Consider the following 25,765-nt stretch of genomic DNA (forward strand, 5'->3'; position numbering starts at 1 on the left):
GGGTTCTATATTGGGGTTATGGGGCCGGGTACATATAGGGGCTATAGGGTTCTATATTGGGGTTATGGGGCCGGGTACATATAGGGGCTATAGGGTTCTATATTGGGGTTATGGGGTCAGGTACATATAGGGGCTATAGGGCTCTATAACAGGGTTATGGGGTCAGGTACATATAGGGGCTATAGGGCTCTATATTGGGGTTATGGGGTCAGGTACATATAGGGGCTATAGGGCTCTATATTGGGGTTATGGGGCCGGGTACATATAGGGGCTATAGGGCTCTATAACAGGGTTATGGGGTCAGGTACATATAGGGGCTATAGGGCTCTATATTGGGGTTATGGGGTCAGGTACATATAGGGGCTATAGGGCTCTATATTGGGGTTATGGGATCAGGTACATATAGGGGCTATAGGGCTCTATAACAGGGTTATGGGGTCAGGTACATATAGGGGCTATAGGGCTCTATATTGGGGTTATGGGGTCAGGTACTATAGGGGACTATAGGGCTCTATAACAGGGTTATGGGGCCGGGTACATTAGGGGCTATTAGGGTTCCTATTGGGGTTATGGGGTCAGGTACATATAGGGGCTATAGGGTTCTATATTGGGGTTATGGGGCCGGGTACATATAGGGGCTATAGGGTTCTATATTGGGGTTATAGGGCCGGGTACATATAGGGGCTATAGGGCTCTATATTGGGGTTATGGGGTCAGGTACATATAGGGGCTATAGGGCTCTATAACAGGGTTATGGGGCCGGGTACATATAGGGGCTATAGGGCTCTATAACAGGGTTATGGGGTCAGGTACATATAGGGGCTATAGGGCTCTATAACAGGGTTATGGGGTCAGGTACATATAGGGGCTATAGGGCTCTATATTGGGGTTATGGGGTCAGGTACATATAGGGGCTATAGGGCTCTATAACAGGGTTATGGGGCCGGGTACATATAGGGGCTATAGGGCTCTATAACAGGGTTATGGGGTCAGGTACATATAGGGGCTATAGGGCTCTATATTGGGGTTATGGGGCCGGGTACATATAGGGGCTATAGGGCTCTATAACAGGGTTATGGGGCCGGGTACATATAGGGGCTATAGGGCTCTATAACAGGGTTATGGGGCCGGGTACATATAGGGGCTATAGGGTTCTATATTGGGGTTATGGGGCCGGGTACATATAGGGGCTATAGGGCTCTATATTGGGGTTATGGGGCCGGGTATGGTATAACTGCTATAGGGTTTTATATCGGGTTTATGATGCCGGCTCAGGGCCCGTCCCGCCGCCCCCGGTACCGCCCCCGGTACTGTCCCCCGGCCCCCTCCCGATTTCCCGCAGTCCCGGGGCCCCTCCGCCCTGGATCAAGGCCCGTCCCCGGTTCCGCCCCCCCATTCCCGGTGTCCCGCCCTCACCGGGCCATGGCTCAGGCTCAGGGCCCGGCTCAGCACCCGTCCCGCCGCCCCCGGGGCCAACATGGCGGCGCCGTTCCCTCACGGTGCGGGGTCCGGTGCTGCCCGCACTGCGCCTGCGCGGGACGCCATGCAAGGACCCCAATGGGGCTGCGCGCCTGCGCGGTACCCCTTGCAAGGACTCCAATGGGGCTGCCCGCGGCGCGCCTGCGCCCGGTTCCCGCCGGTTCGGCACGGAGCGCTGAGAAATCTTCAACTTTATTAACTCAGAACCACAAATAGTGCAACGGAACCGCAAAACAAGGCGAGGGAACCGGGAACTCCCGGTAACGGAAATGTCGTGTCCCGACAAGAGGCACAAGCGGAGATCCCCGCGATTTGTCGGCGCGGGCTCCCGGAGGGGACTGCACGTGCTGGTGGCACCGGGAGCTGCACGGGGTCACCGGGAGCAGCTCCCGGTTACCGGGCACTGGCAGCTTCAGGTGACCGTGACGGCGTCCCCGGGCACGGCGGCGGCTGCGGGAACAGGGAGGGGTCAGGGGGGTCCCAACAGCGGGACACACCGGGTCACAGGAACGGTGTCACCGGGAGCCCCGGGCTCACCGGGCAGGCTGAGGCAGGACGGGGTCTCGGTGCTGTCCCCGGGGCTCTGCACGGTGCCAGGCTCCACCGGGCTCGGGATGGAGGCACAGCCGAGATTGTCCTGCTGGGAAATGCGGGGTGAGACCTCCCGGGACACCGGGGGTGAGCACACCCCGGAGGGGACACGGGGACACCGGGAGGGGACACGGGGACACCGGGAGGGGACACCGGGAGCTGCTCACCGGGGGCTCCTCGGGGGGCACGGGCACGGCGTAGCCCAAACGCACCAGCTCTGCTCCCACGTCCAGACTCTGTGGGGACAGAGGGAATGGGGACAGGGACAGGGACAGGGACAGTGGGAATGGGGACAGGGACAGCAGGGACAGAGGGAATGGGAAAGGGACAGGGACAGGGACAGGGACAGGGACAGTGGGAATGGGGACAGGGACAGCAGGGACAGAGGGAATGGGAAAGGGACAGGGACAGGGACAGTGGGAATGGGGACAGGGACAGCAGGGACAGAGGGAATGGGGACAGGGACAGCAGGGACAGGGACAGGGACAGCAGGGACAGGGACAGCAGGGACAGGGACAGAGGGAATGGGGACAGGGACAGGGACAGAGGGAATGGGGACAGGGACAGCAGGGACAGGGACAGGGACAGTGGGAATGGGAAAGGGATGGTGGGAATGGGACAGGAGCAATGGGGACACCTGGGAATAGCTGGGAACACTTAGGGACACTGAGGGACACCTGGGTTCATCTGGGGACACACCTGGCCGTGGAGCAGGGAATGGGGACATAGACCTGGGGACACAGGGACACAGGGACACAGGGACACAGGGGACACAGGGGACACAGGGACATGGGGACACAGGGACACAGGGACACAGGGGACACGGGGACACAGGGACACAGGGGACACGGGGACACAGGGACACAGGGACACGGGGACAGACCTGGCCATGGCGCTGGGTGAAGAGCTGCACGCTGGGCCGGGGGCAGGGAATGGGGACATAGACCTGGGGACACAGGGGACACAGGGGACACAGGGGACACAGGGACACAGGGGACACAGGGACACAGGGACACACGGACACGGGGACACAGGGACACGGGGACACGGGGACACGGGGACACGGGGACACAGGGACACAGGGGACACAGGGACACGGGGACAGACCTGGCCGTGGCGCTGGGTGAAGAGCTGCACGCTGGGCCGGGGGCAGGGCCCGGCCGCGCTGTAGCTGCAGATCCGCGCCAGCAGCGGCGCCCACTGAGCGCAGTGACACAGGCGGGAAAACTCCTCCAGAGCCACCTCGGGCCAGCTGCCACCTGGGCAGGGGACACCGTGTCACCAGGGACAGTGTCACCAGGGACAGGGGACACCGTGTCACCAGGGACAGTGTGTGCCACCTGGGCAGGGGACACCGGACAGTGTGTGTCACCAGGGGAAAGTGTCACTGGGGACAGCTGTCCCCTGTGACAGCAGGGACACACAGCGGGGGCAGTGTCACCAGAGGGGAGGGGACAGGGCTGTGCCACCCCTCCAGGAAGAGACAGGGCCATGTGTCACCCACAGGAGGGGACAGGTCCACGTCCCACCCCCATCTCCCATCTTAGGAGGGGACAGGGTTGTGTGCCACCCACAGGAGGGAACAGGGTTGTGTGCCACCCCCATGTGCCACCCCTAGGAGGTGACAGGGCTGTGTCCCACCCCCATGTGTCACCCCTAGGAGGTGACAGGGCTGTGTCCCACCCCCATGTGTCACCCCCAGGAGGTGACAGGGCCATGTGCCACCCCCACTCACCGTTGGGGACAACCCCGGCCAGGCTGCACTCGATGGCCTGGAAGGGCAGGCTCAGGAAGTCGCTCCTGCAAGGACACAGGTGAGGGCACTCCCAGGTGACACAGGGGACATTACCCTGGCAGTGTCACCCCCCTGGCACACCTGAGGGCCCGCAGAGCCTCGGGGGGGGGCCTGGCCATTGTCCCCAAAGTCCACGTAGTAGAGCTGCAGGTGGCCGTTGTCCAGCGCCCCCAGCACACGCGCGCGGTACCACTCGCCATCGGCCAGGTACGGAGCGGCCACGATGGAGCCCGGCTGCAGAGAGGGGGGGGGGACCTGGGGACAGGCAGGGGACAGTCAGGGGACATGGGGACAGACAGGGACATGGGGACAGACAGGGACATGGGGACAGTCAGGGGACATGGGGACAGACAGGGGACATGTGGACAGTCAGGGACAGGGGACAGTCAGGGACATGGGGACAGTCAGGGATATGGGGACAGACAGGGGACATGGGGACAGGCAGGGACATGGGGGACAGTCAGGGGACATGGGGACAGGCAGGGACTTGAGACAATCAGAGACATGGGATAGGGGACAGTCAGGGACAGGGGACAGTCAGGAGGACACTGGGACAGTCAGGGGGACATGGGAGGGGACAGTGCTGGGACAGGAGGGGACACAGGATTGGGACAAGGGAGTCAAGAAGACAGTGCTGGGACCGAAGGGGACAATGCTGAATAGATGGGGACACGGGGACGTGGTGAGGGACAGGAAGGGGACACAGAGGTGACACAGAGGGGACACAGGGAACCATGGGGGCGCTGCTCTGGTAGAAAAGCCCCATCTCAGCTGTCAGTTTGTCCAATGCTGGGAGACAGCGGGACATGGGGGTACACTGAGGTGACACAGAGGTGACACAGGTGACAAAGGTGACAGAGGTGACACAGCACTCACGGGGGGGCTGCTCTGGTAGAAAAGCCCCATCTCAGCTGTCAGTTTGTCCAGCTGCAGGCTGCGGGTGCCCAGCAGTTGGATCCAGAAGCGCCCGGGGCTCTCGGCGGCCGACACGTAAACGTCCAGGTGCTCGTCCGCAGGGAAGCTGAAATCCGGGCTGGGCACTGCAGGGGCCCCAAATGCACAGAGAGCACCCCAAAATCACCCCAAATCCACTGAGAGCACCCCGAAATTCACCCCAAATGCACAGAGAGCACCCCAAATCCACAGTGAGCACCCCGAAATCTTCCCAAATCCACAGAGAGCACCCTGAAATCCATCCCAAATGCACAGAGAGCACCCTGAAATCCCAACAAAAATCACCCCAAAATCCCACAAAAACCACCCCAATATCCATTCCCAAATCCACAGAGAGCACCCTGAAATCCCACAGAAATCACCCCAAAATCCCACAGAAACCACCCCAATATCCATTCCCAAATCCACAGAGAGCACCCTGAAATCCCACAGAAATCACCCCAATATCCCACAGAAATCACCCCAAAATCCCATAGAAACCACCCCAATATCCATCCCAAATCCACAGAAATCACCCCGAAATCCATTCCAAAAATCCCACTGGGAAAGGCACAGGAGAGAGATAATCCCCAAAAATCCCACTGGGAACGCCACGGGAGGGATGGAGTGAACCCCCCAACCCCCTCCCCTCCCACCAAACCCCTCCCCCCCGCCATTCTCACCCTCAAACTTAGGCACGGGCGGTTCCTCCGGCCCCGGGCTCGGCTCCGGCCCCGGGCTCGGCTCCCGCCCCGGGCTCGGCTCCCGCCCCGGGCTCGGCTCCCGCCCCGGGCTCGGCTCCGGCCCCGGGCTCGGCTCCCGCCCCGGGCTCGGCTCCCGCCCCGCGCTCCCCGCCGCCGCCGCCGCCGCTCCGGTAGCGGCTCCCGCTGCGCAGAGCCCGTCCCAGCACTCCTGCCAGCCCTCGGGGGCTCCGGGGGCTCCGGGGGCAGTGGGGATCGGCCTCGGGGGCTCCTCCCGCCGGTTGCCCAGGGGCTGTTTCCGAGGGCAGCGAGCGGCCGCCGCCTGCGCCAGCTCCCGGCGGAACGCCTTGTCCTCCGACAGCTTCTCCAGAATCAACTTCTGCGGGTGCAGCGCAGCAATAAAGAACAATGAGAGACACTGGGACATGTCTGAACAAGCCCAGGTCGTGATTTGTATTGTATGTACCAACCAAACTGTGTTTAGTTGGTTTTTCTCCATGTTTTACTGCCTTGGGTTGATGTGGTCAGAAATGTGGATTCATCTGTTAAACCAGCTGGGGCAGTGACCCTGATCTCCTGGCACATATTATCTGTTAATGGGCAGATAAACCAGCTGGGCAATCATCTTTACCTTTCCCATGACCCACCCTTCACCCAGGAGCTATCACCTGTTAATGGGCCATTGTTAAAAACTGGGTGTGGCAGCAATTCTTATCACTGTGGGAGATATCTGCTGTTAATGGGCCATTGTTAAAAACTGGGTGTGGCAGCAATTCTTATCACTGTGGGAGATATCTCCTGTTAATGGGCCATTGTTTAAAACTGGGTGTGGCAGTGATCTTTATCTCCTGGCACATATTATCTGCTAATGGGCCAGCTTTAAACCAGCTGGGGCAATCATCTTTATCTTTCCACAGCCCATCCTCCCTCCAGGAGATATCTCCTGTTCATGGCCAGTGAGTCCCAGTGCATGACTGATAAAATTCCATCATCCCACTGGGAGATGCTCCACCCAGCCTTTCCCACCCAAATAAAAACTGAGATTTTGGACACCACTGGATTCCAGAGGAAAACCAGATCTTTCCACATCATCCCTGGACTTTCAGAGGAAACTGCACCTTCTCCAGCTGAACCACATCTGCCACTGCAGGAGGATGCAGCCACCATTGAATGGCACTGCTGCCAACACCCTGACTGACTGATGGGTGTCAGCTTGGATTCTGACTCTGGCAGTGTTTTGGGATTGTTCTTTGTGATACTGTATTTCTATTTTAATGTTCCTAGCAAAGAACTGTTATTCCTAATTCCTAATTCCCATATATCTGCCTGAGAGCCCCTTAATTTCAAAGTTATAATAATTTGTAGGAAGGGGGTTTACATTCTCCATTTCAAAGAGAAGTTTCTGCCTTTATTGACAGACACCTGTCCTTCCAACCAGGACACTGCTTTTCTCCATATTTTATTGCCTAGCTGTTTCTCTACATATTTTGTTGATTCTTCACACAGTTTTTTTCCTGCATATTTCTCAGTTTGAACTGATGTTTATAACGAGTGCCCAAAATGAGCCGTTTTTAAGCGTTTTTTCTGCAACTTGTTAAAACCCTTTCAAAACCACTAAAATAGTGCTAAACCACTAAAACATACATTGTACTCAATAAAAAAAAAACCAAAAAACCCAAAACAAAAAACCAAAATTAAAAAAAATAAAACAAAATAAACAGCAAAGTCCTAAACACCAACCAACCACCGCGCCTAAAAAAACCCGTGCGAAACGCTTGAACAGCATAAAACCACCAATTAAAAAGATGTGTAATCACCTCAAGAGTGGTGTTAAAATTGAAAGCAGACAATACCTTGGCTGTCTCCACCTCTTTTCGAGTCCCCAGCAGGCGAATGAGGCGCAGAGGGGCCAGGCTGGCGTCGGGCTCGTGGCCGCACTCCACGCGAGCCCCCGAGCTCCGGCAGATTCCCCGCACGGTCTCCCCGCCCCGACCTGGGCAAAAGGAGGGGAGGGGGAGAGGAGAGAGAGGAGGGTTTGGGGTGATTTTGGGGTGATTTGGGGAGGGAAGTGAGGTTTGGGGGAATGGGAGGGTCTGGGGGGGAAAGGGAGTCTGGGGGATGCAGGGGTGGGAAGGGAGTTTGGGATTTGGGAAAGGGAGTTTGGGATGTTGGGAAAGGGAGTTTGGGATTTGGGGAAGGGAGTTTGGGACGTTGGGAAAGGGAGTTTGGGATTTGGGAAAGGGAGTTTGGGACGTTGGGAAAGGGAGTTTGGGACGTTGGGAAAGGGAGTTTGGGATTTGGGAAAGGGAGTTTGGGATTTGGGAAAGGGAGTTTGGGATTTGGGAAAGGGAGTTTGGGACGTTGGGAAAGGGAGTTTGGGATGTTGGGAAAGGGAGTTTGGGATTTGGGAAGGGAGTTTGGGATTTGGGAAAGGGAGTTTGGGATTTGGGAAGGGAGTTTGGGATGTTGGGAAAGGGAGTTTGGGATTTGGGAAAAGGAGTTTGGGATGTTGGGAAAGGGAGTTTGGGATTTGGGAAAAGGAGTTTGGGATGTTGGGAAAGGGAGTTTGGGATTTGGGAAAGGGAGTTTGGGATGTTGGGAAAGGGAGTTTGGGATGTTGGGAAAGGGAGTTTGGGATGTTGGGAAAGGGAGTTTGGGATTTGGGGGAGTTTGGGATTTGGGAAAGGGAGTTTGGGATTTAGGAAGGGGGTCTGGGATGTTGGGAAAGGAGTGGGAAGGGAGTCTGGGATGTTGGGAAAGGGAGGCAGGAATTTGGGAAAGGGATTTTGGGATGCTAGGAAAGGGCTGGGAAGGGAGTGTGGGATATTGGGAAAGGGAGTCTGGGGGATGCAGGGGTGGGAAGGGAGTTTGGGATGTTGGGAAAGGGAGTTTGGGATGTTGGGAAAGGGAGTTTGGGATTTGGGAAAGGGAGTTTGGGATATTGGGAAAGGGAGTTTGGGATGTTGGGAAAGGGAGTTTGGGATGTTGGGAAAGGGAGTTTGGGATTTGGGAAAGGGAGTTTGGGATTTGGGAAAGGGAGTTTGGGATTTGGGAAAGGGAGTTTGGGATTTGGGGAAGGGAGTTTGGGATGTTGGGAAAGGGAGCCCAGGATGTTGGGAAAGGAGTTTGGGATTTGGGAAAGGGAGCCCAGGATGTTGGGAAAGGAGTTTGGGGGATACAGGGGTGGGAAGGGAGTGTGGGATGTTGGGAAGGGAGTTTGGGATTTGGGAAAGGGAGTTTGGGATGTTGGGAAAGGGAGTTTGGGATTTGGGAAGGAGTTTGGGATTTGGGAAAGGGAGTTTGGGATTTGGGAAAGGGGTGGGAAGGGAGTCTGGGATACTGGGAAAGGGAGTTTGGGATTTGGGAAAGGGAGTTTGGGATGTTGGGAAGGGAGTTTGGGATTTGGGAAAGGGAGCCCAGGATGTTGGGAAAGGAGTTTGGGGGATACAGGGGTGGGAAGGGAGTTTGGGATTTGGGAAAGGCAGTTTGGGATTTGGGAAAGGGAGTTTGAGACGTTGGGAAGGGAGTTTGGAATTTGGGAAAGGGAGTTTGGGATTTGGGAAAAGGAGTTTGGGATTTGGGAAAAGGAGTTTGGGATTTGGGAAAGGGAGTTTGGGATTTAGGAAGGGGGTCTGGGATGTTGGGAAAGGAGTGGGAAGGGAGTCTGGGATGTTGGGAAAGGGAGGCAGGAATTTGGGAAAGGGATTTTGGGATGCTAGGAAAGGGCTGGGAAAGGAGTGTGGGATATTGGGAAAGGAGTCTGGAGGATGCAGGGGTGGGAAGGGAGTTTGGGATGTTGGGAAAGGGAGTTTGGGATGTTGGGAAAGGGAGTTTGGGATGTTGGGAAAGGGAGTTTGGGATTTGGGAAAGGGAGTTTGGGATGTTGGGAAAAGGAGTTTGAGACATTGGGAAGGGAGTTTGGGATGTTGGGAAAGGGAGTTTGGGATTTGGGAAAAGGAGTTTGGGATTTGGGAAAAGGAGTTTGGGATTTGGGAAAGGGAGTTTGGGATTTGGGAAAGGGAGTTTGGGATTTGGGAAAGGGAGTTTGGGATTTAGGAAGGGAGTCTGGGATATTGGGAAAGGGAGCCCAGGATGTTGGGAAAGGAGTTTGGGGGATACAGGGGTGGTAAGGGAGTGTGGGATGTTGGGAAAGGGAGTTTGGGATGCTGAGAAAGGGGTGGGAAGGGAGTCTGGGATGTTGGGAAGGAACTTTGGGGTTGGAAAATGAGTTTGGGGGATGCAGGGGTGGGAAGGGAGTGTGGGATGTTGGGAAAGGGGTGGCTATGGAATGTTCCCCCCAGATTTTGGGGTGTCCCTGTGGCTATTGAATGTTGTCCCTAGGATTTGAGTCCATGGAAGGTTCCTCCCAGATTTTGGGGTGCCCATATGGATAATCCTACCCACAGCCCACTGGGACATACACAGCTGCTTGGTACCCTGGCATTGGGGTTCCCCCAGGATTTGGGGTGCCCCCAAATGGAAAATCCCCCCAGATTTTGGGGCTATGGAAGATCCCCCCAGATTTCAGGGTGCCCTGCCCACGGCTCTCTGGGGCACACTCAGCAGCTCGGTACCCTGGGATTGGGGGTTCCCCCAGATTTTGGGGTGTCCCTGTGTCTATGGAAGTCCCTCCCGGATTTTGGGGTGTCCCTGTGTCTATGGAAGTCCCTCCCCAGTTTTTGGGGTGTCCCTGTGTCTGTGGAAGCCCCCCATGTTTCGGGGTGCCCGTACCGATGATCCTGCCCACGGCTCTCTGGGGCACGCGCAGCTGCTCGGCCACGGGCGCGCTGTCGGCCACGATCCGCAGCACGGCCGCCCTGGCCCGGCACACCTGGCCCGGCGAGCCCGAGATCTGCACCAGCGGCTGGCTCCCCTCCCCCTCCTCCTCCTCCTCCTCCTCCACTTCGATCTGCGCTCCCGTCTCCTGCCTCAGCTGCGGGCACAGGGGGGACGGGGCCGGTCACCACTCCCGGTGATCCCGGTGACCCCTCCCGGTGATCCCGGAGACCCCTCCCGGTGATCCCGGTCACCACTCCCGGTGATCCCGGTGACCCCTCCCAGTGCTCCCGGTGGTCCTGATGACCCTCCCGGTGTTCCTGGGGCTCCCGATTACCCCTCCCGGTGCTCCCGGTGCTCCCGGGGCCCCTCCCAGTGCTCTTGGTGGTCTCAGTGATCCCTGTGCTCCCGGTGATCCCTCCCGGTGTTCCTGGAGCTCCCGGTGATCCCTCCCGGTGATCCCTCCTAGGGCTCTCAGTGACCCCTCCCGCTGCTCCCGGTGCTCCCGGTGTTCCCGGTGCCCCCTCCCGCAGCTCCCGGTGTTCCCAGTGCCCCCTCCTGCTGCTCCCGGTGTTCCCAGTGCCCCCTCCCGCTGCTCCCGCTGCTCCCGGTGCTCCCGGTACCCCCTCCCGCTGCTCCCGGTGCTCCCGGTGTTCCCGGTGCCCCCTCCCCCTGCTCCCGCTGCTCCCGGTGTTCCCGGTGCCCCCTCCCGCTGCTCCCGGTGCTCCCGGTGTTCCCGGTGCCCCCTCCCGGTGTTCCCGGTGTTCCCGGTGCCCCCTCCCCCTGCTCCCGGTGCTCCCGGTGTTCCCGGTGCCCCCTCCCCCTGCTCCCGGTGCTCCCGGTGTTCCCGGTGCCCCCTCCCGCTGCTCCCGGTGTTCCCGGTGCCCCCTCCCGGTGCTCCCGGTGTTCCCGGTGCCCCCTCCCATCGCACCCACCTGGTTGATAGTGGCTCCCCGGCGGCCGATCAGCGATTTCAGGGCACTGCGGGGCACCCGCACCGCCACCTCCAGCCCCTCGTCCGCCACCACCGTCACCTGCACCTCTGAGAGGACAGTGGGGACAGGGCTGTGTCCCCAAAGGGTCCCCGGGGGTACGGAGGGGGCAGGACTCTCCCACCGGGGGAGTTACAGACGGAATTCCCAGTGGGAAAAGTGGCTCCGTTTCCCAGGGAGGCCTGTGAGGGTCCCCAGGGTGACCCCAAAGGGACAGGAAGGGACGGGGACCCTCCCAGAGAGGCTGCGATGGAATCTGAGGGACAGGGACATCCCCGAGGGAGTCACAGGGGTGCTCAGGGGAGCTCAGGCCCCGGTACCGGGCTCCGCACCCACCTCGGCTCTCCCGGTAGCGCTGGTACAGGATGTAGAGCACGACGGCACCGGCCGGGACCCCAAAGAGCAGGGCGGCTTTCTGCACGCTGCTCAGGCCGTTCCCGCAGCAGCGTTCCGCCATGGCCGGCTGCGGACGGGGATTACCGGGCCTTACCGGGAGCCCACCGGGATCTGCCCAGGGAGGCCCTCACGGAGGCCCCGGGCCCGGCGTACCGGCAGCGCGGCCCCCGCAGCCACCTCGGGGGGTCTCACGGTACCCGCAGGTGCCGGAGCCACCCCTCAGCCCCGCAGCGCCCCCGGTTCGGCCCGGCCCGGCCCCGAAAGGCCCCGGTTCGGGCCCGCCCCGGTTCAGGCCCGGCCCCGCTTCGGGCCCGATGCGGCCCCGGTGCCGCCGCCTCCCGCGCCCCGCCGGTGGCCCCGCCTCCTCCCGCTCTCCACCAATCACAACGCGGCTCCTCCCCTCTCAGCCAATCACAGCGCAGCTCAGCGCCGCGTCCACCCAATCAGCACCTGCGGAGCGGCGGCCAATCCCCGTCAGGCCCCCCACAGGGAAGGGTGGGAAATAACGGGAATAAAGCAGCCAATCAGCGGCGAGTAGCGGGAGCGAACCAATCAGAGAGCGAGAAAATGCGAATGCCCGGCTCCTGATTTGAGTGACAGCCACGGGAGCCTATAGCAGCCCGGAGCGCTGCGCGGGGCGGGGCTCCAGCTCCGCCCTCGCTGTCCCCGCGTGCCCCCGGTGATGGAGCCCCCCGGACACGCTGTCCCCAAAAACGCTTTTATTCCGCTCAAACGCGGCCGCGGCCACGCCCCACTGTCCCCGTGGGACACCCACGGGTGACAGAGCCTCGCCAGGTGCCGGGTCCCCTCCAGGTGCCGCATTCCCGGCAGGTGCCTGCGTGGGAGCACCCCCAGGTGTCCCCCGGTGTAGAGGCGGTCCCGGTGCTCCCGGTGCTCTCGGAGGTCCCGCTGGTCCCGGTGGTCCCGGTTCTCCCGGAGGTCCCGCTGGTCCCGCTGGTCCCGGTTCTCCCGGAGGTCCCGCTGGTCCCGGTGGTCTCAGCGGTCCCAGGATCGCTCTCAGAGGGTCCCCGCGGGGACATCGGCGGGATCGGCGGCGAAGAGCTCCCGGTAGAGCGGAGGGAAGGCGGCCGAGACCACCCCGGGGTGGAGGCGGCGGAAAGCCTGAACCTGCTCCAGGTGCTGCGAGCAGAGAGCGCGGAGCCGGCCCGGGGAGGGCAGCTGGGGGGACACGGCTGTCACCGCCCGGACACGGCTGTGACACCGCGGGCACGCGTGGGGACACGGCTGTGACACCGCGGAGGGGACCCTCTACTCCCCCAGCGGCCCCGTGTCGCCCCTCGGTGTCCCCTCCCTTTGTCTCCCGTGTCCCCTCCCTGTGTCCCCACCCCGTGTCCCCCTCGGTGTCCCCCGATGTCCCCACCCTGGCCAGGAGCCCCTCGCGGCGGGTGCGGCGCAGCAGGAGCCGGAAGGCGACATCCAGATGTCCCTGGAGCCGGGCCACCCGCGGGCGGTCCTGCAGCCACGGCCGGCCTGGGGACATCACGGGGTGAGGGGACAGGGACACAGGTGTGGGGACAGGGACACAAGTGTGGAGACAGGGACGAAGACGGGGACATAGGTGTGGGGACACGGACAGTGCTGGGGACAGGAACGATCTATGAAAGGGAGGAAGGCGACGCACAGGGTGGGGACAGCGTGGGGACACTTTGGGGACACCCTGGGGACACCTTGAGGACACTGTGGGGACGCCCCATCCCGCTTTAGGATAAACCCCGAGGATTTGGAGCAAACCCGCCCCGGGAGGAGGGACACGGAGGGGACACGAGGGGACACGGAGGGGACACGAGGGGACACGGAGGGGACACGGGGGGACACGGAGGGGACACGGGGGGACACGGGGGGACAGGGCGGTGTCTGACCGGCGTTGACGAGCAGCAGCGCGCTGAGCAGCCCCAGCTCGCTCTCGGAGCAGCGCAGCGCGCTCAGCCCCTGCGCCAGGTCGAAGATGGACGCGACGAGCTCGGGGCACCCTGGGGACAGCCCCGTGTCACCTCCTGTCACCTCCTGCCACCTCCTGTCCCCCGCCCGTGCCGCCGCCCTACCCAGCGAGCGGAAGAGCTCGGGCCCGGCCAGTTTGCCCTCGAACAGAACCGTGCGGGTGGCGGCGTCGAAGGCGCGACACATCCGGACCAGGACAACCTCCATGGCACCTGCGACACCCGCGGGGCGGCGACAGCGCTGCTGGCACCGGCGACACCGCCACCGGCCCCCCGGGGTGCCACCGCGGGGATGGCTCGGGGCGGTGTCACCTCCCCAGGGAGGATGGAGGGGAATTTGGGGACTGTCACCTCCCCCTGGGACACACGGGATTGTCACCTCCCCAGGGAGGATGGAGGGGAATTTGGGGGCTGTCACCTCCCCCTGGGACACACGGGATTGTCACCTCCTTGTGGGACTTTTGAGATTGTCGCTTCCCCATGGGACCACGGCGCTGTCACCTCCCCAGGGAGGAATGAGGTGTCCCCAGGGGACTGTCACCTCCCCCTGGGAGTGTCACAAGGGTACAGAGCGGCCCTAGGGCTGGGGACAGTGGGATGGCGTGGCCCTGGGGCCGGGCACAAGGGGACACGCTGTCCTTGGGACTGGGGACAAGGGGACAGGCTGTCCCTGTGTCCACCCACGGTGGCCCTGGGTGGGTGACAGTGGCCCGGGGACGCGGTGGCCGCGCACCAGCCTTGAGCAGGACGATCTGGTCGTGCTGGCTGAGCTCCAGGAAGCCGCGCAGCCGCTTGGCGAACTCCACCACGCGCTCGATGGCCTCGGTGACACGGCGGGCACAGCGCTGCCACATCTCCGCCATGGGCTGCGGGAGCGGCTGTCACCGCTGGGGACAGCGCTGGGGACAGCCCTGGGGACAGCCCTGTCCCCTGCCCGCCCTGGGGACAGCCCGGGGGACAGCCCGGGGGACAGCCCTGGGGACAGCCCTGTCCCCTGCCCGCCGCGCACCTGGCTCTGGTAGGCGCAGATCTCCTCGCGGCTGAAGGTGGCCCAGCGATGTCCCTGCAGGTCCTCGGCGCGGGGGTGGCACGTGGCACGGTGGGACAGCAGGACACTCTGTGTCAGCAGCTCTGAGGGGACACACAGGGCTTGGGGACAGGCGTGGGGATACGGAGGGTGGCCCAGTGTGTGGCCTTGGCAGGTGAGGGGTCACCAGTGTGGAGCATCCACGGGTGACAGAGCCAGGTGCCATCACCACCCAGCAGCCATCAGTGATGGATGTCACCGCCATGGAGCATCCGCAGGTGACGTCCTGAGGTGCCACCACCCACAGGTGACATCCCCATGTCCCACCACCCCCGCAGGTGACAGTCCCCGGGGCCACTCACCGATCTCCAGCCCCGCGGGTGACTCCGGGACGCCGCCAGCACCGGGATGAGGACACGGCGCTGTCCCCGCTGTCCCCGCCCTGTCCCCATCCTGTCCCCGCTTTGTCGCCTCCTCCGCGGGCCACGCCCTGCTGGGACCCCCCGCGGGGACAGCGGGGGACAGCGGGGGACAGCGCCCCGCGGGGGGGGGCTCGGCTGACCCCTGCGCCTCCCGTTCCTGCTCCCGCTGTTCCCCTTTTTCCCCTTTTCCCCGTTTTTCCCCTTTTTCCCATTTTTCCCGCGTTTCCAGCTGTTCCAGCTGTTCCGGTTGCTCCCGGTTCTCCCGGTTCTCCCGCCGTTCCAGCTGTTCCAGCACCTCGGCCTGCAGCCGGTCCCGCTGCTGCTTGGACATGCGGCCGAACTTGACGGCTGCGGGGACAGAGGGGACAGCGGGTGACACGGGAGTGTCACAGAGATTCCAGCTGTCCCCAGGGTCACGGGGCGGTGTCCCCATGGGGTACAGTTGTCCCCAGGGTCACGGGGCGGTGTCCCCATGGGGTACAGTTGTCCCCAGGGTCACAAATCGATGTCCCCATGCCCAGTGGCGCTGTCCCCGCGCTGTCCCCGTGTCACCCACCGGCCCGGGACATGCCGAGCCGCAGGCACTTCTGCAGGCGGCAGTGCTGGCAGCGCGTGCGGGTGGCGCGGTCGATGTCGCAGCGCTGCCCGCGGCTGCACGCCAGGCTGGGCCCGCGCCGCTCGCTGCGCCGGAAGAAACCCTGCGGGGACACCGGGGACACCAGCGTCACCAGTGCCACCATGTCACCAGTGTGACTAGCGGCACGGCACGGCACCCTGTGGAACTCCTGTCCCCATGTCCCCCATGTCCCCCTGTTCCCATATCCCCTCTGTCCCCATGTCCCCGTGTCCTCCCTGTCCCCATGTCCTCCTGTCCTTTCTGTCCCCGTGTCCCCCTGTCCCCCCGTCCCCATATCCCCATGTCCCCGCTTGTCCTCATGTCCCCTCTGTCCCTGTGTCCCCATGTCCCCATATCCCCCCTGTCCCCCATCCCCATGTCCCCATGTCCCCCATGTCCCCCTGTCCCCATATCGCCATGTCCCCCTGTCCCCATGTCCCCTGTCCCCATGTCCCCCATATCCCCATGTCCCCCTGTCCCCATATCCCCATGACCCCCCTTGTCCTCATGTCCCCAATGTCCCCCCTTACCCCTTGCATGTCCCCATGTCCTTCCATGTCCCCCAAGTCCCCTGTCCCCGCCATGTCCCTCTGTCCCCGGTGTCACCTTGCAGCCCTCGCAGGTGATGACCCCGTAGTGCACCCCGGAGGATTTGTCCCCGCAGATCTTGCACGGAATCACCTCGATGTGGGCTGGGGGGACACGGGGACACTGGCACAGGACACCTGGCACGGGTCCCAATGTCCCCGGTGTCCCCAGTGTCCCCGGTGTCCCCGCTGTCCCCTGTCACCCAGCGCCGGCGGCTGCCGGAGCCACAAAGCCACAACTGGGACACGGCCCCGGGGCAGGAAACGCGCGGGGCCCGGTACAGCACTGGGAGCTCCCAGTATGGCCCCAGTATGGCCCAGTACAGCACTGGGAGCTGACAGTATGGCCCCAGTATGGCCCAGTACAGCACTGGGAGCTGACAGTATGGCCCCAGTATGGCCCCAGTATGGCCCCAGTATGGCCCAGTACAGCACTGGGAGCTCCCAGTATGGCCCAGTACAGCACTGGGAGCTGCCAGTATGGCCCCAGTATGGCCCAGTACAGCACTGGGAGCTCCAAGTATGGCCCCAGTATGGCCCTGGCATGGCCCTGGCACAGCTCAGGTGTGCTCACACCTGTGCACTCCCACTCACACTCTGAGAGGCTCCTGCACCTGCACACGTGTGTGACACACCTGGACATGTGTGTGACACCCCAGACATGTGTGTGACACACTGGACACGCGTGACACTCTCTCAGACAAGTGTGACACACTCGACATGCGTGACCCTCGGACACGTGTGACCCTCGGACACGTGTGACACCCCACTCACATGTGACACCCCACTCACGTGTGACACTCGGACACGTGTGGCACCCGGACACGTGTGACACCCCTCTGCCCTGTGTGCCCCCCCCTCCCTCCTCTTCCTCCTGCCCCAGTTTTTTGGGGCCGGCGCCGCCCGCGCATCCGGCCCGGGGGGACCCGGGGGGGGCCCGGGGGGGGCAGAGGGGCCGGGGGCGGCAGGAGGGGCCGCGACCCCCGGGGGGACCCCGCGTTTGGGGGCGCTGACTCAGCCCCGCGCCCCGGATTACTCAGCCCGTCCGGGAAGCGCCGCGGCGGGGCCGCTTCTGCCGGGAACCGGGGACTGGGGGCGCTGGGGGCACTGGGGAACCGGGAACTGGGGGCGCTGGGGACACTGGGGGACTCTGGGGGACGCTGGGGACACTGGGGGCACTGGGGAACCGAGAACTGGGGACACTGAGGGTACCGGGGAACCGGGGAACCGGGAACCGGGGACATGGGGACACTGGGGATCCGGAGAACCGGGAGTGGGGACACTGGGGAACCGAGAACTGAGGGCACTGGGGGCACTGGGGAATCGGGGACTGGGGGCATGTACTGGGAGAACTGGGGGCGCTGGGAGAATCCACGGGAACCGGGGGGACCTGAGGCTCCGGGGAATTGAAGCCACCGGGGGTACCGGGGTTACTGGGAGAACTGGGGGCACGAACAGCGCCGGGGGAACTGGTGGTACTGGTGGTACTGGTGGTACTGGGCACACCGGAACTGGTGGAACTGGTGGTACTGGTGGGATTCCGCGGGCACTGGGGAAATCTGCGGCACCGGGAACACCGGGAGCTGTCAGTGCCACCGCACCCGCGATACTGGGGTTACTGGGAGCACTGGGGATGCCGGTAGCTGCCCCGTACCCGGTGTCTCCTCCCGGGACCGACAAACCCCTCCCGGTACCGGCGGCACCCGCCGGGAGCGGCAGCGGCACCAGTAACCAACTGGGACACACCAGTAACGAACTGGGACATACTGGGACACACCAAACCTCACCAGTACCCCCAGTACCCACCAGTCCCAGCCCCCCGGGACCCCCCGGCAAAACCCGCCCCCGACACCGCGGCACGGGGGACAGCGGGGACAGGGAGGGGACAATGGGGACAGGGAGAGGACAATGGGGACAGGGAGGGGACACGGAGGGTCCCCAGCCCCCAGGGGCGCCCCCCCTCGATCCCCGGGGCCGCAGGGGTGGGGGTGGCTCGGAGCCACCTGCGCGTCCCCGCCGTTGTCACCGCGGGGTCCCCCGGGGTCCCCTCCCCCCTCCCCCCGCCGCCACATCAAGGGAGGGACCCGCAGGTGCGCGGGGGGGGGAGGGGCGCAGCTGGGGGGGAGGGGGACACGCGGGGACACGTGTGGGACCTGGGACACGCATGAACAACCTGTGACACAGCTGTGCACCCTGGGACACACGTGTGGGACCGGGGACATGGGGGGGTGACACCTGACACACGTGTGTAGGACCTGTGACACACATGTGGGATGTGTGACACACGTGTGGGACTGTGACAGGGGTGTGACACACCTGTACAGCCCAAAAAACACTCCTGTGTGCTGGAACACACGTGTGCGCCCTGTGACACACAGGTAGAGCCTGTGACACACGTGTGACACACCTGTGCACACTGAAACATGTGTACAGACTGTGACACACGTGTGACACACCTGTGCTCCCAAAACACACATGTACACCCCAAATAAAGGTGTGTACAGCCAAAACCACACACGTGTGACCTGGAACACGCATGTACAGCCTGTGACAACACGTCTGTGCCCCAAAAGACACGTGTGTAGCATGTAACATGTGTGTACAGCCCGTGACACACCTGTGCACACTGACACACCTGTGTGCAGTCCATGGCACACCTGTACAGCCTGTGACACACCCGTGTGTCCCATAACAGGTGTGTACAGCCTGAAACACACGTGTAGAGCCTGTGACACGTATGCACAACCTGTGACACACCTGTGCACCCCCTAACACACGTGTACAGCCCAAAACAGGTGTGTACAGCCCAAAACACACACGTGTGATCTGGAACAGGCATGTACAGCCTGTGACACACCCGTGCACCATGAAACACCCACATACAGCCTGAAACGTGTCCCAAAACACACATGTACAGCCTGTGACACAGCTGTGCACACTGACACACACGTGAACAGCCCAAAACACACATGTACAGCCCATGACACACCCGTGCACACTGACACACACGTGTACACCCCAAAACACACATGTACAGCCTGTGACACAGCTGTGCACCACCCAACAGACATGTACACCCCAAAACACACATGTACAGCCCATGACACACCCGTGCACACTGACACACACGTGTACACCCCAAAACACACATGTACAGCCTGTGACACAGCTGTGCACCACCCAACAGACATGTACCCCCTAAAACACACATGTACAGCCTGTGACACACCCGTGCACACTGACACACACGTGTACACCCCAAAACACACATGTACAGCCTGTGACACAGCTCTGCACCATGAAACACACGTGTACAGCCCAAAACACCCATGTACAGCCTGTGACACACCTGTGCACCATGAAACACCCGTGTGCAGCCCAAAACATACATGTACAGCCTGTGACACACCTGTACACAGTGACACACACGTGTACACCCCAAAACACACATGTACAGCCTGTGACACACCTGTGCACCATGAAACGCCCGTGTACAGGCTGTGACACACACGTGTCTCCTGGAACACGCACATACAGCCTGTGACACAGCCGTGCACCCCTAGCAGACTTGTACACCCCAAAACACACATGTACAGCCTGTGACACACCTGTGCACCATGAAACACCCGTGTACAGCCTGAAACACACATGTACAGCCTGTGACACACATCCGTGTGCTGTGACACACCCGTGCACCATAGAACAGGTGTGTACAGCCCAAAACACACCCGTGCACCATGGAACAGGTGTGTGTGACTGAAAACACGCACACGCAGCCTGTGACACACCTGTGCTCCCCATAACACACGTGCACACCCCGAAACAGGTGTGTACAGCCCAAAACACACACCTGTGTCCTGGAACACGCGTGTACAGCCCGTGACACACCTGTGCACACTGTGACACACCCGTGGCACACGCGTGCCCAACCCCCCCCTCCCCCCTTGCACACCTGCGCTGCCCCTCCCCCCCCCGCACCCCTCACCTCTCATGGCTCCGTTTCCCTCCAGCCCCGGCCCGGGCGGGGCCCTTTAAGGCCGCGGGGCCCCCTCCCCCCACCCCAAATTTCCCCGCCCGCCCCTCCACAGCCCCCCCCCCCCCCCCCCAGCATCCTGCCCCCCCCCAAACCGCGGGAAAGTTCCGAATTTTACCCGCAGGGAAACTGAGGCACGAGAGGGGGACACACACACCCCGAATCTTTCCGGACCCCCCCAAATGGGACCCCACGGCCCCTCCCGGATCATTTTTGGGGTGCAGGGAACCCCCGGAACCCCACGGGGGCAGTTTTGGGGTGCAGGGACCCCTCTGGAAACTCCAGTGGGGGCGATTTTGGGGTGCAGATATGGGACACCGTCACATCCTCCGGGCTCAGTTTTTGGGGTACGGGACCCACATAAACCCCCCAAAGTTCCCAATTTTGGGGTACAAGGACCCCGAATTTCCCATTTTTGGGGTGCGGTGCAGGGACCAGCCATGACCTCCCCAAAGTCCCAAATTTTGGGGTGTCCCCCCTTGTCAGGCCCCTCCCCCTGTGTCCCCGTGTCCCCCCCTTGTGGACTCCACGGTGGAAGCGGGGGGGACACGGGGGTCCCACCCCCCCGACCCCAAAGTGACAACGAGGGACACGAGAGGTGGTGGCAGCGGCTCTGATGGGGACAGTGGGGACAGGGAGGTCACCGAGGGTGGCACAGGTGACACAAGTGACACAGGTGACAGTCACCGGCCACCATCCCCCCCCCGTGCTGGTTCCTTGGGGGGCTCCTGCTGGATGAAGAGTCCTGGGGACAGAGGGGACAGAGGGGACACCTCAGGTGGGGACCCCCATTGTCCCCAGAGTGTCCCCAGCCCCCAAGATCATCGCTGCTGTCCCCACATGTGTCCCCAGCCCCATCCCAGTGTCCCCATTGTCCCCTGGCTGTCCCAGTGTCCCAGTGTCCCCAGTGTCCCCAGTGTCCCCAGTGTCCCCAGGCTGTCCCAGTGTCCCCAGTGTCCCCAGGCTGTCCCAGTGTCCCCAGTGCCCGTCCCCATGTCCCAGTGTCCCCAGTGTCCTAGTGTCCCCAGTGTCCCCATGTCCCCAGTGTCCCAGTGTCCCCAGGCTGTCCCAGTGTCCCCAGTGTCCCCGTGTCCCCAGTGTCCCCACTGTCCCCAGTGTCCCCAGGCTGTCCCAGTGTCCCCAGTGTCCCCATGTCCCCGTGTCCCCTCACTGGTGGCCCTGGCGTGCAGCGTGTCCCAGTGTCCCCAGTGTCCCCATGTCCCCTCACCGGTGGCCCTGGCGTGCAGCGTGTCCCCATGTCCCCGTGTCCCCTCACCGGTGGCCCTGGCGTGCAGCGTGTCCCCATGTCCCCATGTCCCCATGTCCCCGTGTCCCCTCACCGGTGGCCCTGGCGTGCAGCGTGTCCCAGTGTCCCCAGTGTCCCCGTGTCCCCTCACCGGTGGCCCTGGCGTGTAGCGTGTCCCCAGTGTCCCCGTGTCCCCTCACCGGTGGCCCTGACGTGCAGCGTGTCCCAGTGTCCCAGTGTCCCCAGTGTCCCCATGTCCCCGTGTCCCCTCACCGGTGGCCCTGGCGTGCAGTGTGTCCCCATGTCCCCATGTCCCCGTGTCCCCGTGTCCCCTCACCGGTGGCCCTGGCGTGCAGCGTGTCCCCATGTCCCCAGTGTCCCCATGTCCCCGTGTCCCCTCACCGGTGGCCCTGGCGTGCAGTGTGTCCCAGTGTCCCAGTGTCCCCAGTGTCCCCATGTCCCCGTGTCCCCTCACCGGTGGCCCTGGCGTGCAGCGTGTCCCCATGTCCCCATGTCCCCGTGTCCCCTCACCGGTGGCCCTGGCGTGCAGCGTGTCCCAGTGTCCCCAGTGTCCCCTCACCGGTGGCCCTGGCGTGCAGCGTGTCCCAGTGTCCCCAGTGTCCCCTCACCGGTGGCCCTGGCGTGCAGCGTGTCCCCCTCGGCGTCCCTCAGGTCACAGCCCAGGAACAGTTTCCGTCCCTCGCGGCGCTGCAGGGACGCCTCGAGCAGGAGCACGGAGAGCAGGGGGACAGGCCTGGGGACAGCAGGGGACACTGGGGACACTGGGGACACTGGGGACACTGGGGACAGGGGCAGTGGGGCACCAGGTCCTCCCCGGTCACCCCAGTGCCACCCTGTGTCCCCCCAGGTGTGTCCCCTCCTGCTCTCCCCTGTCATCCCAGTGTCACCTGATGTCCCCCCAGGTGTGTCCCCTCCCCTGGGGACATTCCAGCCCCCCCTGGGGACACAGGGGACAGTGCCACTCACGCCACGTAGTCGATGCTGAGGTTGGCTGTCACCACCCGCCCGGCCACCGCCAGCGCCAGCGTCCCCAGGGAGGTGTCAATGAGGGTGGCGATGGCACCGCCGTGGGTCAGCCTGGGGACAGTGGGGACAGTGGGGACAGGGGGGACATTGGGGACATTGGGACATTGGGACATTGGGGACAGGAGGGACAGGGGGGACAACGGGGACAGTGGGAACATTGGGGACATTGGGGACATTGGGACATTAGGGACAATGGGGACATTGGGGACATTGGGGACAGGGCGGACAGGGGGGACAGTGGGAACATTGGGGACATTGGGAACATTGGGGACATTGGGACATTAGGGACAATGGGGACATTGGGGACATTGGGGACAATGGGGACATTGCGGACGGGGGGACATGGGGACATTGGGGACAGTGGGGACATTGGGGTGACAGGGATGCCACCCCAGGTGTCCCTCCAGGAAGGGACTGGGCTGGCACAGGAGGTGACAATAGAGTAACAATAGGTGACAATAGGTGACATTAGGTGACAGTAGGTGACAATAGAGGTGACACTTGGTGGCACTCACCCCGGGTGTCCCTCCAGGAAGGGCCCGGGCTGGCACAGGCAGCGCAGGCGGCCCTTGGGGACATTCAGGAACATGACGAACTCAAAGCCCTTCCCGTCCCCCTCGATGGCCCTCGGGAACAGCCGCGTGTCACCGTCACTGTCACTGTCACCGTCACTGCCACCGGCCAGAGCCGGCACCTCTGCGGGGACAGCGGGGTCAGCGCGGGGACATGGAGACACTGCGGGGACACGGGGACACTGCGGGGACAGGGGACATGGGGACACTGCAGGGACAATGGGGACACTGCAGGGACAGGGGACACGGCAGGGACAGGGGACAATGGGGACATGGGGACACTGCAGGGACAGGGGACACTGCAGGGACAGGGGACATGGGGACACTGCAGGGACACTGCAGGAACACTGCAGGGACAGGGGACACGGGGACACTGCGGGGACAGGGGACAATGGGGACACTGCGGGGACAGGGGACAATGGGAACACTGCACAGGGGACACTGCAGGGACAGGGGACAATGGGGACATGGGGACACTGCACAGGGGACACTGCAGGGACAGGGGACACGGCAGGGACAGGGGACAATGGGGACACTGCAGGGACAGGGGACACTGCACAGGGGACATGGGGACACTGCAGGGACAACAGGGACACTGCAGGGGCAGGGGACAGTGGGGACATGGTGACACACAGGTGATCCAGGTGACAGAGGTGACACACAGGTGACACACAGGTGACACAGAGGTTGTACAGGTGACACACAGCTGACACAGCTGACACACAGGTGACACAGAGGTGACACACAGGTGACACAGAGGTGACACAGAGGTGACACACAGGTTGTACAGGTGACACACAGGTGACACACAGGTGACACAGCTGACACACAAGTGACACACAGGTGACACAGAGGTTGTACAGGTGACACAGAGGTGACACAGAAGTGACACAGAGGTGACACAGGTGACACACAGGTGACACACAGGTGACGCAGGTGACCCAGGTGACGCAGGTGACGCAGGTGACGCACAGGTGACACAGAGGTGACACAGAGGTAACACACAGGTGACGCAGGTGACCCAGGTGACACACAGGTGACGCAGGTGAGACACAGGTGACACACAGGTGACGCAGGTGACGCACGGTGGCGGTGCTGGCGCGCCCGGCGGAAGGATGGCAGCCGTGTCCAGCCCTCGGCGCTGGCTGTCACCAGCTGGTGGCCGTAGTGGCGCCGCATGCGCTCGCTCCAGCCGGCGTTGGGGACAGCCAGGTCCCGCGGGGGACACTGGCACAGGGACACACGGGGGACACGGGGCACGGGGGGCAGAGCCCGCGCCAGCGCCCGGCCCCGGCACAGCATGGCCTGGGGACAGCAATGGTGACGTCACAGCCTGGCCTGGGGACAGCAATGGTGACGTCACAGCCTGGCCTGGGGACAGCACGGGGATGTCACAGCCAGTGCCACCCCTGGGGGATAGCACCGGTGACGTCATAGCCAGTGCCATCCCTGGGGGATAGCACCGGTGACGTCATAGCCAGTGCCATCCCCGGGGGACAGCACTGGTGACATCACACAGGGACAGTGATGTCACTGAGAGTGGTGGTAGCGGGGATGTCACACACCTGGTCAGTGATGTCACACCTGGTCGATGATGTCACCGGTGATGTCACACCTGGTGGATGATGTCACTGCTGATGTCACACGCGGTCGGTGGTGATGTCACACCTGGGCAGTGATATCAGTGATGACATCACACACCTGGGCAGTGATGGGACACCTGGTTCCCAGGGTCACTGCTGATGTCACACCTGGTCAGAGAGGGTCACTGGTGACGTCACACCCGGTCAGCGACACCAGCCGTGAAGCCACACCCTCCGGTGACATCATTCCTGGTGTCCGTGACGTCACAGGTCACCCCGCCCCCAGCCAATGTCACCCGGTCCCCCGAGCCCGCGTCCCGCCGTCCCCGCTGTGTCCCCCCCGTGTCCCACCCGTGTCCCCCCTCTCTGTCCCCTCTCTGTCCCCCCCGTGTCCCCTCCCTGTCCCCAGCCCCGTCCGGACCCGCGCGCCGCGGCCCCGCCCTCTGCCGTGACGTCACGGGGCTTCCGGGGTTCCCTGCTTCCGGGGGCGGGGCCTGAGGAACCCTCTGGAACCCCGGAGAGACCCTATAGAGACCCTATAGAGACCCTATAGAGACCCTATAGAGACCCCATGGACATCTATGGAACCCTATAGATCCCCTACAGACACCTGTGGAGCCCTATAGCCCCCTATAGACCCCTATGGACTCCTACAGACACTTATACAGAGACCCTATGGAGACCCTATAGAGACCCTATGGACCCCTTAAACCCCCATGGACCCCCATGGACCCCCATGGACCCCCTTAAACCCCCATGGACCCCATAAGCCCCTATGGACCCCTATGGACCCCCATAAACCCCTATGGACCCCCCCTAAACCCCCATGGACCCCATAAACCCCTATGGACCCCATAAACCCCCATGGACCCCCATAAACCCCTATGGACCCCATAAACCCCCATGGACCCCCATAAACCCCTATGGACCCCATAAACCCCATGGACCCCATAACCCCTATGGACCCCATGGACCCCCATGGACCCCCATAAACCCCTATGGACCCCATAA

The 25,765-nt window shown here is 62.6% G+C and overlaps 3 protein-coding genes across 4 annotated transcripts; all 3 read right to left on the minus strand.

Moving 5' to 3' along the window:
- Positions 1-1,847: 1,847 nt before the first annotated feature.
- On the minus strand, positions 1,848-12,102 carry TDRKH (tudor and KH domain containing). Its single transcript, XM_079332867.1, is given in 14 exon segments — positions 1,848-1,929; positions 2,017-2,119; positions 2,238-2,306; positions 3,178-3,329; positions 3,806-3,870; positions 3,947-3,972; positions 3,974-4,120; positions 4,742-4,905; positions 5,482-5,878; positions 7,353-7,492; positions 10,231-10,432; positions 11,211-11,317; positions 11,604-11,730; positions 11,861-12,102. Coding segments are annotated over 13 exon segments (1,731 nt in total). The 5' UTR covers positions 11,725-11,730; positions 11,861-12,102; the 3' UTR covers positions 1,848-1,891.
- A 267-nt stretch (positions 12,103-12,369) lies between these two features.
- Positions 12,370-20,278, minus strand: LOC306816428 (nuclear receptor ROR-gamma-like). 2 transcript variants are annotated; one of them, XM_079332870.1, is made up of 10 exons: positions 20,259-20,278; positions 16,293-16,378; positions 15,627-15,768; positions 15,011-15,418; positions 14,631-14,752; positions 14,355-14,487; positions 13,727-13,834; positions 13,544-13,654; positions 13,045-13,154; positions 12,370-12,842 (listed from the first exon to the last, which is right to left on the minus strand). In XM_079332870.1, the coding sequence occupies exons 1-10, from the start codon at positions 20,263-20,265 to the stop codon at positions 12,681-12,683; spliced, it is 1,389 nt and encodes a 462-aa protein (XP_079188996.1). In that variant the 5' UTR covers positions 20,266-20,278; the 3' UTR covers positions 12,370-12,680. The 2 variants fall into 2 exon arrangements, with proteins under 2 accessions (XP_079188996.1, XP_079188995.1); XM_079332869.1 differs by having other exon boundaries at positions 13,544-13,834.
- Positions 20,279-20,905: 627 nt separating this feature from the next.
- LOC306816430 (acyl-coenzyme A thioesterase THEM4-like) lies at positions 20,906-24,486 on the minus strand. Its single transcript, XM_079332872.1, has 5 exons — positions 24,257-24,486; positions 23,115-23,295; positions 22,540-22,650; positions 22,182-22,306; positions 20,906-21,051 (listed from the first exon to the last, which is right to left on the minus strand). Exons 1-5 carry the CDS (start codon positions 24,471-24,473, stop codon positions 20,990-20,992), a joined length of 696 nt encoding a protein of 231 aa, XP_079188998.1. The 5' UTR covers positions 24,474-24,486; the 3' UTR covers positions 20,906-20,989.
- Between the last annotated feature and the right edge of the window lie 1,279 nt (positions 24,487-25,765).

Source organism: Erithacus rubecula (assembly GCF_903797595.1).
Source record: "Erithacus rubecula genome assembly, contig: scaffold_579_arrow_ctg1, whole genome shotgun sequence".
NCBI classification, from domain to species: domain Eukaryota; kingdom Metazoa; phylum Chordata; class Aves; order Passeriformes; family Muscicapidae; genus Erithacus; species Erithacus rubecula.